Here is a 15,330-nt window from a genome sequence, read left to right on the forward strand (position 1 = left end):
TTAAATTAGATTATGTCTCTAAAGAGATAGGTCAAAGGCTTAGAAATTGTTGTAGATCTCACAAATCCAACGATCTTTCGCCATAATGACTCTTCCTTGAATCATAGCACTAGAGGGGTAGAATCCTCTCTAAGATTGGTAGCTAGAGCTTTCCTCTCTTTGGAGTGAATAAGACAACTAAATTAAAACTCTAACCCTTAAGAGGGGGGGTTATATAAGCTTCTCGTGGGCTTGAGTGACTTGAACTCATCTTAGGCTTATATCACTTAATCTAGCTCACTTAGGTCCTAATGGATTAAGTTCGCCCTATTGGGCTCCAATTAATCAATTATTCTAGTCTAAAGAGACCATTTACAAGCTCTTGTATAAACTTGCATTTTTGTCAAAACACCCTTATGCACACATGTGAATAGAGAACTCAACTAACCCTAATAAACCAAAGGAGAACTAGACTCATAATGTAAATATTAATGAATTCCATTTATTATTATATCATATCATTCTTTTAAGGGTTTTATCCTAACAATTATGATGTGCTATGAACTTTTGAAAAATGACTTGATTAAACAAGCTTCGAAAATTTTTTAGCCATGGACATGCTATCATGCTTATTCATTTTTATCCAATGATGGCATTGGGGTCATTTCCATGACACATAATTTGCTTCATTAGGGGAACCTAGGGAGGCCCAAATGAAAAACACTTCTCATTCCTAAACATACATTGGACTTGTCATGTGCTTTTCAACCCCGTTTAGTGTTCCTTGTTGAAGGCATGAATCTAGTTGTTTGCTTCTGAATGCCCATAATCAGGCATAAGCAAGGTTCAAATGGTGTATCAGTAAGGGACTATGGGTTAATATCCATTGCATGCCAAATCTCCGAAGCCAACAGTATTTTACCCTATATCTCACTCCCACGGAATAGCCAATATGGAGGAGCTCACCCTCAAAATTAGAGCAATATGACTATTTCAGTAGTGCATAATCCTATACAGAGAGATTGTGTTGACTTTCCTCTCCGAAAACACTGGTACATCTATTGTTGAAATTGCTGTAAATGAGATGCTTAATATTTAAAATTTCAGCATTAGTATGCAGAAGTTGGCCGTTTTCTATAGCCATGAAAGTTTCTTTTTCACCCCATTAGTCATCCCTTCAAGACGTCTAAAACAACCGACCGAAATCTGAAGTGCCAAGCTAATGTCCTCTGTGTTGTGAGCATTAGATAAGTTGGAAAATGCATCCACTGCATCTTGAAGTAGGTGTCATAATCTAAGCTCCGGATCCATTTCGTCAAACTAGGCGATCCTATAAAAACGAGAAAGAATGACCCCTCCTCTTAAGGCATATGGGCCTTCAAAAGATCTTTCACTTGTGTCCTATGAAGAATGATGCAAGCCTAATTCTCCAGTGTAGCACATTTCACAGCCTATGAGATGTCCAATAACATAAAGACTTTTTGGTTCTGAAAATTCAGCACTATATCTGTTTGTAAACTACAAATAGTAATGTAGGGGATATGGCATTCACCTTATGGAGGTTTTAGCATCAAGGAACCAACATCATGGAGCATGGAGTTGAAGAATTAGCAACTTTTCAGCAAAAATTAAATCAATAGCATCCAGGGTTGCTCATCTTTCTCACCCTCTGAAATCCACTAAAAAGGAGTTAGGCCAGTAAATTCTTTGTTCAGCAATTCCTCTTTGCTCACGGTTTCTTGTTTCTTTCATTCACTCTTCAACTATTATGTACTCTTTTCACTGTTTACTGTTGTGTATTTAGAGGACCTTGGTATTGTTTCCTGGAATGGCTCTAGAGATACTCCAGCATGCATAAGCCTAAAGGTAGCTCTATCTTATATTCATTTACATGTCCATGTCTCAATCTTCTCCGCTCATAAGATGGAACTCATAAAATATGCAGACACACTTTGAAACCACAAGAGTCTAATCCTAAGAAAATAATTTGTACATAAAACGGGTCGTGTAGATGGTATCAGAAAAGTGTTAAGTTTGGCACTTGCAAGTCATAAAAGATGTGATCCAAATAACTAATGTTTGCATCCCCAGCGAATAAATAGTCTTTAATCCCACAAATTATACAACACTCTCTGGAAAGCAAGAGATGTAGAAATGACAGTAGCATTGGTTCTGAGATGGCTATTGACTACTTTGATATATAAAACAAGTTTAGATTAATGGGGTGTATGCATATGTCAAAAAGCCAAAATGGTAAATTGGTTATCAGTTATGTGTCAAAATTGAATTTCTCTTACCTTAAGAGACCATCAAACAGGTCCCAGGTAAAAGTTTTAACAAAAAAGGGGGGTGAGTTTACACCTGTCTCTGGGAGGACAGGTACAATTTAGTCTCTGTTAGCTAATAAGATGGTAAATATAAAGAAGCTAAAGCAATTCTACTAACATACCAAAATTGCAAGGCAGCAAATATGTCTTACAATAAGCCAAGTGAAAAGCAAGTGGAATCTGAGAAGAAACTACCGTAAGTCAGTCGCAATTATTGGTTGGATCCTCTAGATTTGACAGTCAACTTGCAGCACTTCAATATACTCCACCTACTACCAAGGCCAACTACATAGTCATGGGATTTCATCAGTAGGATCCCCATCCGGATTTTGCCAGTGCAGTCCCAGGAAGGGACAGAGTGGAAGCTGACTCAAACAAACCCAGCTTCTCAAGGAGCTTCTTGATTAGATCACCAACTACATAAGAAACACCTGATGCCATAAACCCAGCAATAACATAATAAAGTATGGTTTTGATGTACCCATAAAAACTGGATGCCTTTTGGATGTAAGCCTTTCCAATAGCAAGCATAGTGATGCATAATAGAGAAGCTGCTGCAACTGCTACAAGCTTCATATCCTTGTTGCCACTCTTAAGAAATGAGAAGCCATAAGTCACAGGAGCCACTAAGCCAAAAAGGAGAAATGATAACACAACCACTGTTGCATGAAGTTTGAAATTCTCTCTCTGACCCAGTTGTCGGTAATAACGATCCATTTCTTTGCTTGTTTGACTAGTGGACTCTCTAGATTGATCATTTCTCAGTTCCATAAGCTGTAAGGTTAAGTGAAGGTTTACGATGCAAGAAATTTGGACTAATGCAAAAATAAACAGATCCTATAATAGGTGTCATTTTTTAAAAGTATAGCTGAAACTATGAATATTGCTTGGGACAAATCATATCATGTACTCCATTTTTTTTTTTTTGGGACAGGCAATCATGTACCTGATGATACCTAGATCAATTATGGCAAGTATTTCCACAACTGAATTATATAAAGACTACATAACCGAAATACAGCATGACACGGCAATATCTAACAATCATCAGGAAAGATCATCCCAAAAGAAGCTGGGAAATATGCCACATCTTTAGCCATTAATAGTAGGTTTTTTATAAACTCCAACATGAAAAATAGAAGGGGAAAAAATTGAGCAAAAGATATTGAAAAAAAGAATAAAAAACAGACAGCCTTGTAGAACATATAATTGATGAAGAAGTTTTGATATTGAAGCAAGGGGCTCGTAGGAGTGGTAAGACAGGGTAACATGGTAATGCATGCAGTCTCCTTTCGTTTTAATTGCCTTTTTTTTTTTCCAAAAAAAAAAAAAAAAAAAAAACACATTGTATTGCATGCCTTAAACTTGAATTTTACCAAATTTATAGTTCTGACTTTTAACCGTATTCTTCTACAAAAATGATTCTTTATGATTTTTATGTATATCGAATACACAAAATTTTTTTTGCAGAATAATGACAATAAATTCTTCAAGGACCAACCATTATCTTAACCAAGAGTGGTGCCTAAAACCATAATACATGTGCTTATATCAAATTATGCTTTTGCTTGGAACTTTGCTTCTGATCCTCAGGTTATTTGGATTGAGATAAATTCTGGAATATTCTAGAATAGATGGAGGCCTATGGAGTACTTGATGGATGTTTTTAGTTTCTATGCTTCTAATGAGGTTGAGTTACTACAGAGTACTCGGGCATTCCATTGAACATGGTTTTATGGAAGGAAATATGTTGGTTTGATAGTAGAAGAGACTCCAGGTTGAGGGTTGAGTAGACTAAACACTAATGGGCTGTTTCAAATTTAGTTGTTTTTGTATGGTTGCTCCATGGGCAACCTGGGTCCTATGGGGATTGGTGATGTCATCAGAGGTTCTGAAGGCAACATGATTAGAGAGTTCTTCATTCCAGCTGATTTTAGATTGGCTGCTGAATTTCTGGCTTTGATGGAGAGGTTGATTGAGGTGTCCGTTTTGTGTTCCAAAATATGCAACTGGAAGTGGATTCTACTCTTCTTACCTTTATATATTTCAGAAGCAGAGGAGGCTGTGAAAACCAGATGCTTGGATTAATAGAATCATTGATCTCTTGAGAAGTGTAGGGTGATATTTCTTCTTGAGACCTAGGTTAGCTAATGAAGCAACACATCAACTGGAAAATGAAAGACCTTTAGCATCAGAGCCTTAATTCATAGAGGATTAGCTTTGAACTTTGGTTCTGTGGTTCTTAACCTTAATTTAATTATCAAAGTTTCCACATAAATTCATGTTATCTCTTTTCCTGCATGATTTTCTTATACATTGCCCTATCATACACACTTGATCTATCCTGTTAAATTAAGAATATTTTCCCTTCATTGAACTAATATGAAAGGACCCCATAAAAACTGACAGAAAATAACCAGTAAAATTTAGGAACATTCGTGATCAGAATGAGTAGAAACAAACTAAAAGAGTTGTTTGAAAACAAACAAACAAACAAACTATTCATCCATGCTGCCAAAAGATGATTTCACCATTCATCCCCTCCCCCTCATGCTCTATCCGGCTAGCAATGGTGTCTTGAACAAAAGCAATGAAAGTTCAACCAAACCATATCTGCATTTCCTAAAAACACAATATGACCTAAAATATAAACTTAAATGTGGTTCCATTTGCATGTTTGTAAGGATTTATATCTACAGAGATGCTATTCTATTTCAGAGTGCAAATTATATCATTATTTACCAATGTGCATCAAGCCTGGAACTGCTATAGTGATAGTAAGACTAATTTTTACCATTATTGAAATGGAAAAGACTTACATTATGACCAATCACAAAAAGTCCACCAATCAGATTCGCCAATCCCAAAGCTAAAATGTTCACTGCAATAACAGGACACAAAAAATTATGACACAAAGTAATTACTATCTTACATTATGGAAACAAAAAAGACAAAGGTAATCAATTTTCCCCAAATCAAAGGATATATGAGAAGTTTTATTACAAGTTATGTTAATTTCATTGCTAGTGAGACAGGAACCATGTTACATCATACATGCCCATGTTATCTTTTAGGAGAGTTACCAACGATTGCTTTGATTTAACATGATTAAACAATAACTATTCTAAATATGAAACATCCTTAATGTTGTGTTAGCGGAAGCTTTAATGCCACGAGTTTATATAATAACATAAAGATAAAATCATCCACACAAAAGCACATAAGATTTTAATGTGATTCAACCAATCATGTCTATACCCATGGATGAAAAAATGATTCCACTATAACATGGAGAATATGACAAGGAATAGAAAAAACAAATACAACTATTGAGCACTAAAATGTCGCATGTTCCCCACACCTTATATCTACACCTTAAACTGTGAGCCTTGTTCTACCGGGTGTCTTCCACACTTCCTCACATCTCTATCCACTCGGTATAAACTTCATATGTTCATCTTCATCTCATAACTTTTTTCATCTCATGACCTAGAATATTTATAAAAATATTCCTAACAACTTTCTTTATTTTTATAAGGAAATCTAATATTACAATGATGTCGACATAGGAAATTTTTTATATAATATTCTTTACCAAAAGGGATATATACCAAATAGTAATTTGAAACATTTTTCAACACTTAAGGAGGAAGTTGATGATCACATATTTTCAACGGGATGTATGATTACCATTTTTTTATAAGAGATATATGAATTACCAAATCAAAAACAAATAATGGTTTTTAAGAAGTTAAATGTAGCAAACAAAATAATAGATGGTATTTTTTACAATACAAGTGTTTTATGTAATGGTGTGTTAAATACATAAACATCTAACCACTTACATGTGGTAGCATCAGCACCTGCTGCAGATGTTACAATGCTCAGGCTTGTAATTGATTCTATTAAACCACCATACACAATGCTTTTTAAGATTTCCCATTGCTTAGAATTTTCTGGTCCAGAAATTGTAGGTGCTTCTGGAACAGGAATAACTTGTGTGATTGGAGAAGCTAGTGGTTCATCTGACCCTGCCATAATAATAGCATCACATCATTTCCTGCATATAACTTAATGAAGATACAACAATCTAATAAGTAAATTTATCAAGCAAATGCAATATGCATGACATATAACGATGCATTAAAATGATGGCAAACTCAAGTGCAACAACAAAAATTAGTTGTATATGTTATAACTAGAAAGCTAGTCATAAATTATTATTAAGGTAAGGAGCATTTGAGTGAGTTATTAACTTTGTGATAGACTCAACTAGCTAATGGAATCCGAAAGGACCAAGAATGAATCTGTCATTGGAAGTGAACCATCCAATTATATTCATATAAATGTATCCATGTTGTTTGCAGCCTGGTGATGACTGGAGAACATTAATATTGATTCCACAATAGTAACAAGGTTCTGAATTTATAAAATTTGTGCTGACACTTGGGACAATAAGACTTTAAACCATATCCAAGTTTTAAAGCATCCCAAGTAAGGCGTCCATATTGTTGAAGAGTATGATATACATTGTGAACCCAAATCCTACAAGATTAAGCTTTTAGGAAAATTGGTAGTTACAACATGGTACCAAAGCCTCGTTTGGTAGGAGATCATGTGTTCAAACCTCACCACCATAAGTTTATTTCACCAATTTACTAAGCCCAGATGTAAGCCCAAAAAGTGGCTACATGTGAGGGAGGATGTTGAAGACCATAATATACATTATGAACCCAAATCCTAAACATTTAAACTTTTAGGAAAATTGATACTTCAACACATATAGTTTCTACACCTGATGTTTCACTTGAATTTATAGTTTCAAGAACTTTCACTGAAACTCCTCAAGGCTTTTGGACAAATTCAAAATTTCAGTAAATAGACACATTTCCTTCAATTTGTAGTATCTGATCAACCTCAAAATCTAAATTGGAGCCTCATATATTGAATATAGCTTTTAAGAGAGAATTACCAACTACTGCTCTTTGATTGTGCTTGATTGAAAAAATTTACACACTGTAGTACCATATATGTATTTAGATCAGTTCAATCAAGAGCAATTTTAAGGTTGCTTCACAGGATTTTACAAGTTCAGAATCCTCCTAACTCACATGCATTGCTTCCCTATTTCCTTGGAGTCTTGGACTTCCAAACTTTAGCCTTCAATCTTTGAGATAGTGATGCATTCCTCTTACAAATTGCAACAGAATTACTCAAACAAATAAAAAATAAGAAAGGAAAGAAAAATACAAACTCCTTAAACTCTATTTATAGACGAAAAGCAAGTATGTGGCATAGGATCTTCAGGAATCTTTATATCAGAAAGTAAAAGATTCATACCGATCCTCAATATCATGCACGAACTTCCTTTCAAGATTAGTGATACCTGAACTCTTACTTTAAGAGTCATTAATACATAAATTCTCCCACAGAATAATCACCACCATTTTAAAAATGAAATCCTATGTTAAGATATATAAACTGTTATAAAGAGTCCTTAATTGGACACATGGACTCTCTTTTCAAGATTCATTAACTCTTATAATAAGGATATAGGAACTGGTCTTTGGAGTCACTAATAGGATACATATAACTCCTATGATAGCATACTGAAACTCTAGTTTCAAGATTCATGAGCACCAACTCTTAATAGTTAAAATATTCTATTCCATGACTACCAACAAATTAAAACTTCACCCATGGAGTTGAGAATTATCAGTGAAGCTCTCTTTACCTAGGCCTAAAACATCTTAGCCCCTCCAACTAAATACGGTTGGGCTACCATTGTTCATTGCCAATACTTCTAGCTTACATGTGTTCCTTGTACCATTTAGCTTACATTTATATAATATACATATTTGTGTGTAGAATTCTGTTAACATCGGATAACAATATTTTCTAGATCATACAGGCTGGTTTTAGATCCAATCACAAAAGGTGCAACTCAAAATGTTCTTTCCTAACATAAGAGTGGTGGATCCCCTATTAGATGTCTACAAATCTTGACATCTGATTCACATGACCATTCATATATATATAACCTCCAATAGGACTTTATTGTTTACAGTATCAAAATTGTATAACCACACATAAGATTGAGTAAAACCCTCAAGGAACTATGAGCAGAACCTCTTTCTTTACTGGAAAACCTCCAAGAGGGCCTTACGGTGATTGGTCATCTTCCAAGTGAGAGCATCCTAATCTGGTGCTTAAGAAATCCTATCATCTATATTACACTACGTGACAACAATCTTAAAGCATGTTGTCCAATCCACAATCAAAGACAATGGACGTATTTTAGATAACAAGGAATTTAAAAATTCATCTCCCAGTAAATGTTGATACCATTTACATGTTCCTGATAAAATGTAACACATGCATCAAAAAATCTTATCTAACATGATTCAATAATCATACCTATGATATGAATACAAGAATGTAACCAATTTAACTAATAAATACTATGATTAAATTTATTTGAAGCTCATATATTTGTTTCAGATAGAACAATAAACCATGATATAATCTGTTGAATGAAAATATGATCCATGCATAAAACATCCAAATGAAGGAAGTAGACAATCACATACTGTCAGTGGGAATATATATGATGAAGTATTTGCAAATACCTTGTAATTATTAAGAAGTTAAATCTCTTAAAAATAATTGGAACTATCTCATATATTAGTATTCGGTAGTGGTTTACACATACCTATGGCCTCAACCGGAGATGGCACAATGCTTGGGCTTATAATTGATTTTGTCAAGCCAACATTTACAATGCCTTTTAGAATACCCCACTTTTTAGCATTTTCTGTTTCAGTAATTGTAATTGTTTCTGAACCAGTAACATCTTGTGCATTCTGAAAATCTCCTGGTCCCATTGACCCTGCTTCAACAGATCAAATAGATCAGTTCCTGCACCATAATCTAATATGGATACAACCATCCAACAAGAAAATGTATCTAGTTAAGTAATGTGCAGGGACACCAAATTTTTACTGAATACACAAACAAGAAGAGGATTGATCTCTTATGGGGAGGCAAGTACCAAATGGTTCAAGTGTAGCAATATCAGCTGCTCAATTTATTGTGCCTAGTGTGCCACCTCATGATGACTTGAGATTTTATATACCAGTTGTGGGAAAATAAGGTTTTCCTATTTTAGGATTTTTGACTTTGTATATTCTGTAAAATAGAATATTGGTAGTTAAATCCCTGATTTATAGGGATCTGATTTAGGATGGTTTCCTCTTCTTATAATATGCCTAAACTAGCTTTTAATATAAAAAGATGGTTCTTGTATTCAATGGAGAGAAGTGAATGAGATTTTCTTCAATTTTTCCACATGGTATCAGAGCCCTAGGTTCTTAGGGATCTGCAGTTTTTGGCATTCCCTGCCCTCTGAGATTCAAGATTCAAGCTTTGTTTTGCTTGGGCCTTCTCGATTTTCTGCCTACCCAATCTTTCCTTTAATCTTATTCGTATTCTTTTTTGGCATTCGTTCTCCTTTATGCCCATTGCTGGTCCTCTGATCCTCATTTAACCTAACAGAATCAACCGTGTCCGAGATATCTAAAGCCATTACCACTCTTACAGTGCAGCCGATTGAAGCCCCATCGGATCAGTCCACAGGGGAACTCCAAAACATTCAAGTAGCATACCAATTGAATGAAAAAAAAATAATTTGCAGTGGTCCCAAGTTGTGAAGATGTTCTTGAAGGGGAAAGGAAAGCTCAGCCACTTGTTCAGCACTGGACCAAAGCAGAGTGATCCAAAATTCCAGAATTGGGACGAGGACGACTCCATGATTATGTCATGGCTATAGAATTTGATGCTACCTGAGATCAGTAGCACTTGTATGTTTTTTTCCATGGCTAAAGAAGTTTGGGAGGCGGTGAGACAGACTTACTCAAAAGGTACGTGATGCTGCACAAATATTTGAAATCAAGACCAAGATTTCAGCAACCAAACAAGGAGAGCAATCTATGATTGAATATTCCAATATTTTGAAGAATTGGTAGCAAGAGATGGATCATTATCAATGTATTCAGATGAAATGCAGCAAGGATGCAGCTATGTTGAAGAGGTTTGTGGAAAAAGAAAGAATTTTTTAATTTCTTACTGGTTTAAACTTGGAATTCAATCAGGTCAGAGTTCAGATTTTGGGAAAAGAGGATCTACCCTCATTAAAGGAGACTATTTCTATGATTCATGCAGAGGAAGAAAGAAGAGGGGTGATGATGAATGAAACCCCTGTTGCAGAAAGTCCAGTTTTACTCTCAACTGCTAGAAACCTGAAGAATTCAGGCATGGAACATCAGCCTGGTGCTGATAACTGGCGACTATATTTTTCCCAAATCACAAATAAAAATCCTATATGGTGCACTTACTGCAAAAAACAGTGACACACCAAGGATATGTACTGGAAACTGCACGACAGACCATCAAAATCCAACAACAGCCATAGGAGTTGGAAGCCTAACAATGGACAACAACAAAAAGGTCAAGGACACGCGAATTTTACCAGCAGTAATCAAAAGAACAATGAGAATGAGATTCAGGAGCATGGAGAGTTCAAGTTCAAGAAAGAAGATATTGAGAGGCTAAAAAGTTTGTTCGAGTCTTTAGAAAAACCTCCCAGTGCTTGCTCCTTAGCATTCTCAGGTAAGTATTCCACTTCTCATGTGTTTAATGTCTCAGAAGCCACAGACCATATGACTAATTCTTCTCATAAATTTGTTTCATACACACCATGTCCAAGCAACAAGAAAATTTCCACAACAGGTGGTTCCCTGACAACTGTAGCCGGTCAAGGAGAAATCCATATAAACCCATCGCCTATCCTAAAAAATGTCCTTCATGTAGCAAAGCTTTCAACTAATCTCGTTTCCATATATCAACTCACTAAAGACATGAATTGCAGTGTGATTTTTCATCCTTCTCATCGTGTTTTTCAGGACCAAGGTTCAAGGAAGATGATTGGACTTGCTAAGGAAAAAGATAGGGCTCTACTACCTTGACATGCTGGGTGATTAAAATAGGATTGAGAATAAATTTCCTTTGCCATACTTCACCAAAAGCTCCATCTCAAATAAAGACAAGATTTTGTTTCATCATCTTCAATTAGTACTCGTTTAGCATTCTCAAAGTCTTGTTTCCTTCATTATTCAAAGAATTGGATATAGAAAATTTTCGTTGTGAAATCTGTGAATTTGCAAAGCATCATTGTGCTTCATTCCCAAATAGCAATAAACAAGCTTCTATTCCTTTTTCTCTTATCCATAGTGATATTTGAGGTCCCTCTCCAGTTCCTAATATTTTAGGAGCAAGATGGTTCGTTTCATTTATTGACGATTGTACTCATGTGTCTTGGATCTTTCTTCGCAAAAATCTGATGTGAGTAATGTCTTTCCAAACTTCCATAATATGAATGAAAACCCAGTTTGATGTGAGAATAAAAAAGTTTAGATTTGACAATGCCAAAGATTACTTTAATCAGATTTTGTCTCCTTATTTTCAAAAACATGGAATTATTCATGAGTCGTCAAGTCGTCCTGTATTAGTACTCCTCAACAAAACGGGGTCACCAAAAAGAAATATGGTCATCTTCTTGTAATTATCCATGCCTTTCTATTCCAAAACACTATTAGGGGGGAGGTAGTTCTTACGGCTGCCCATCTTATCAACAGATTACCTTCTTGGGTATTGGGGTTCAAAGTCCTATGCAAGAGTTTTCTCATTTTTTCCCTGACTTTCATACTTCGAATAATCTCACACTTAGAATCTTTGGTTGTGTCTCCTTTGTTCACATTCATGCTCGCAATAGGGGAAATTAGATCCACGGGCACTTAAATGCATTTTTGTTAAGTATTCTTCGACACAAAAGGGTTACACATGTTATCATCCACCTTCTAGGAGATTTTGTCTTTGCCGATGTGGCTTTTGTTGAAAAAGAGGGTTATTTTACAGATCCTTATCTTCAGGGAAAGACATCATTCAAGGAAGATAAGGACAAAAAAAAATTTCTATTTGATTTGCCCTCTACTTCCCAATCTTCTTCATCTAACCCTACTTTTTGTACCATGCCTAGCCCCACTCCAGCTACTTTGCCTATTGTCGAACTATCCTCTTTTGATCCCATGTCTTTGGCTAACAAAAAATCAACTTACAATCCTACTAGACCACTATAGGTATACCTAAAGAGGCAAGCACCCATCGTTGAACTTGTGCAAATCCAACAGTTGGAACCAACCCCTAGAAATGAGGTAATTTCTCTACCTGAATCTTCTCATGATAATGTTTCTACCACCATTGATAATGGTGATCATGATTTGCCCATTGCTCTTTGGAAAGGCACAAGAGAATGCATCAAACACTTGTTATACCCACTTTCTTATTTCGTGACCTTTAAGAGATTGTCACCTTCCCATTGAGTCTTCCTTATCCAACTAAACACTATCGTCATTCCTAACACCTTGTCTAAGGCATTAAATAGTGAAGAGTGGAGGTGTGCCATGAATATTGAAATGGAAGCACTAGAAAAGAATAGAACGTGGGAGATAGTGGAGTTGCCAAAAGGAAAGAAGCCGATGGGGAGTAAGTAGGCCTTTATTGTGAAATATAAGGTAGACAAGGTCAATCGAAAGGTACAAAGTGAGGCTTATTGCCAAGGGATATATCCAGACTTATGGAGTGGATTATTTAGAGATCTTTGCACCTGTAGGCAAGATGAATACAATAAGGGTGCTATTATCCTTGGCTGTCAACTTTGAATGGAGTTTGCAACAATTTGGTGTTAAGAATGCTTCTTACATGGTGATCTTGAAGATGAGATTTATATGAAAGTTCCTCCTGGATTTGACAAAAACCTAGAAGGCAAAAAAGTGTGTAAGCTCAAGAAGGCCTTGTATGGCTTAAAACAATCTCCTCGTGCATGGTTTGGAAGATTTTCTAAAGTAATGATTACTAATGGATACAAGCAAAGTCAAGGTGATCACACTTTGTTCATCAAACACTCGACTTCAGGGGGAGTTACTGCATTGTTAGTTTATGTGGATGATATAATTGTGATTGGAAATGATAAGGAGGAAAGAGATGGTTTGAGGAAGTGTTTGGCAAGAGAATTTGAGATTAAAGGACCTAGCAAGTTGAAGTACTTCTTAGGTATTGAAGTGACACGGTCACAAGAAGGAATTTTTGTATCTCAACAGAAGGATGTGCTTGATTTGTTAAAGGAAACCGGGAAGTTAGCGTGTAAACCAGCAGACAGCCTATTGAGCCTAATCATAAGCTCTAAGACAATAATGAAGATGCTAGTGTGGATCAGAGAAACTATTAGAGATTAGTGGGCCGATTGATCTACTTATCTCACACGAGATTCGATATAGCATCGCTGCCAGTGTGGTCAGCCAGTTTATACACAATTTGAAGGAGACTCACCTTCAAGCAATGCACTAAATACTACATTATCTCAAAGGAACACTGGGGAAAGGGATTCTATTCAAGAAGGGGACAAGTTTGACACTTGAAGCTTATTCAGATGCCAATTATGCAGGTTCAACCATAGATAGACGCTCAACGTCAAGTTGTTGCACATTCCTTGGTAGAAACCTAATAACCTGGAGGAGCAAAAAACCAAATGTAGTTGTGAGATCAAGCACTAAGGCTAAGTTTAGATTGATGACACCTGGAATTTCTGAACAACTATGGTTAAAAATAATTCTAGAAAATCTGAAGATTCAATGGGAGGCACCTATGAGACTCGACCGTGACAACAAATCAGCCATCAACATTGCACATAATCCTATTTACAATATCAAAATTGTAAACCACGCATAAGATTGTATAACCCTTAAGGAACTATGAACAGAACCTCTTTCTTTACTGGAAAACCTCCAAAAGTGCCTTATGGTGATTGGTCATCTTCCAAGTAAGAGCATCCTAATCTGGTGCTTAAGAAATCTCTCATCTATATTCCACAATCAGAGACTATGGATGTATTTTAGATAACAAGGAATTTAAAAATTCATCTCCCTGTAAATGTCTGATACCATTTACATGTTCCCAATAAAATGTAACTCAAGCATCAAAAAATCTTATCTAACATGATTCAATAATCATACCTCCGATATGAATACAAGAATATAACAAATTTAACTAATAAATACTATGGTTAAATTTATTTTAAGCTCATATATTTGTTTCAGATAGAACAATAAACTATGATATAATCTGTTGAATGAAAATACGATCCATGCATAAAACATCCAAATAAAGGAAGTTGAGAATCACATACTGTCAGTGGGAATATATATGATGAAGTATTTGCTAATACCTTGTAATTATTAAGAAGGTATCTCTCAAAAATAATGGGAACTATCTCATACATTAGTATTCTGCAGTGGTTTACACATACCTATGGCCTCAACTGGAGATGGCGCAACACTTGGGCTTGTGATTGATTTTGTCAAGCCAACATTCACAATGCCTTTTAGAATACCCCACTTTTTAGCATTTTCTGTTTCAGTAATTGTAATTGTTTCTGAACCAGTAACATCTTGCGCAGTCTGAAAATCTCCTGGTTCCATTGACCCTGCTTCAACAGATCAGCTCCTGCATCATAATCTAATATGGATACAACCATCCAACAAGAAAATGTATCTAGTTAAGTGATGCGCAGGGACACCAAATCTTTACTGAATACACAAACAGGAAGACTATTGATCTCTTATGGGGAGGTAAGTACCAACTGGTTCAAGCATAGCAATATCAGCTGCTCAATTTATTGCGCCTAGTGTGCCACCTCATGATGACTCGAGATTTTATATACCAGTTGTGGGAAAATAAGGTTTTTCCTAATTTAAGATTTTTGACTTTGTATATTCTGTAAAAATAGAATATTGGTAGTTAAGTCCCTGATTGATAGGGATCTGATTTAGGACGGTTTCCTCTTCTTATAATATGCCTAAAGTATAGCCTGTATAGCTTTTAATATAAAAAGCTGGTTGTTGTATTCAATAGA

General features: G+C 35.6%; 1 protein-coding gene across 6 annotated transcripts in view; it reads right to left on the bottom strand.

The window, feature by feature from the left end:
- Window positions 1-2,230: 2,230 nt before the first annotated feature.
- The window catches only part of LOC104878408 (membrane protein of ER body-like protein), a 55,674-nt gene continuing 42,574 nt past the window's right edge, over window positions 2,231-15,330 (bottom strand). For 5 of the 6 annotated variants that reach the window (XM_059738124.1, XM_059738121.1, XM_059738123.1 and 2 more), the window contains 5 exons: window positions 14,725-14,901; window positions 9,019-9,195; window positions 6,152-6,337; window positions 5,126-5,187; window positions 2,231-3,080 (listed from right to left, as the gene is read on the bottom strand). In XM_059738124.1, coding sequence (XP_059594107.1) covers window positions 2,613-3,080; window positions 5,126-5,187; window positions 6,152-6,337; window positions 9,019-9,195; window positions 14,725-14,901 — 1,070 coding nt within the window. In that variant the 3' untranslated portion in view covers window positions 2,231-2,612. The remainder of the gene's footprint in view (window positions 3,081-5,125; window positions 5,188-6,151; window positions 6,338-9,018; window positions 9,196-14,724; window positions 14,902-15,330) is intronic. The other variant, XM_059738122.1, reaches the window with a different exon arrangement.

This window comes from Vitis vinifera, chromosome 7 (genome assembly GCF_030704535.1).
Source record: "Vitis vinifera cultivar Pinot Noir 40024 chromosome 7, ASM3070453v1".
In the NCBI taxonomy this organism is placed as follows: Eukaryota; Viridiplantae; Streptophyta; class Magnoliopsida; order Vitales; family Vitaceae; genus Vitis; species Vitis vinifera.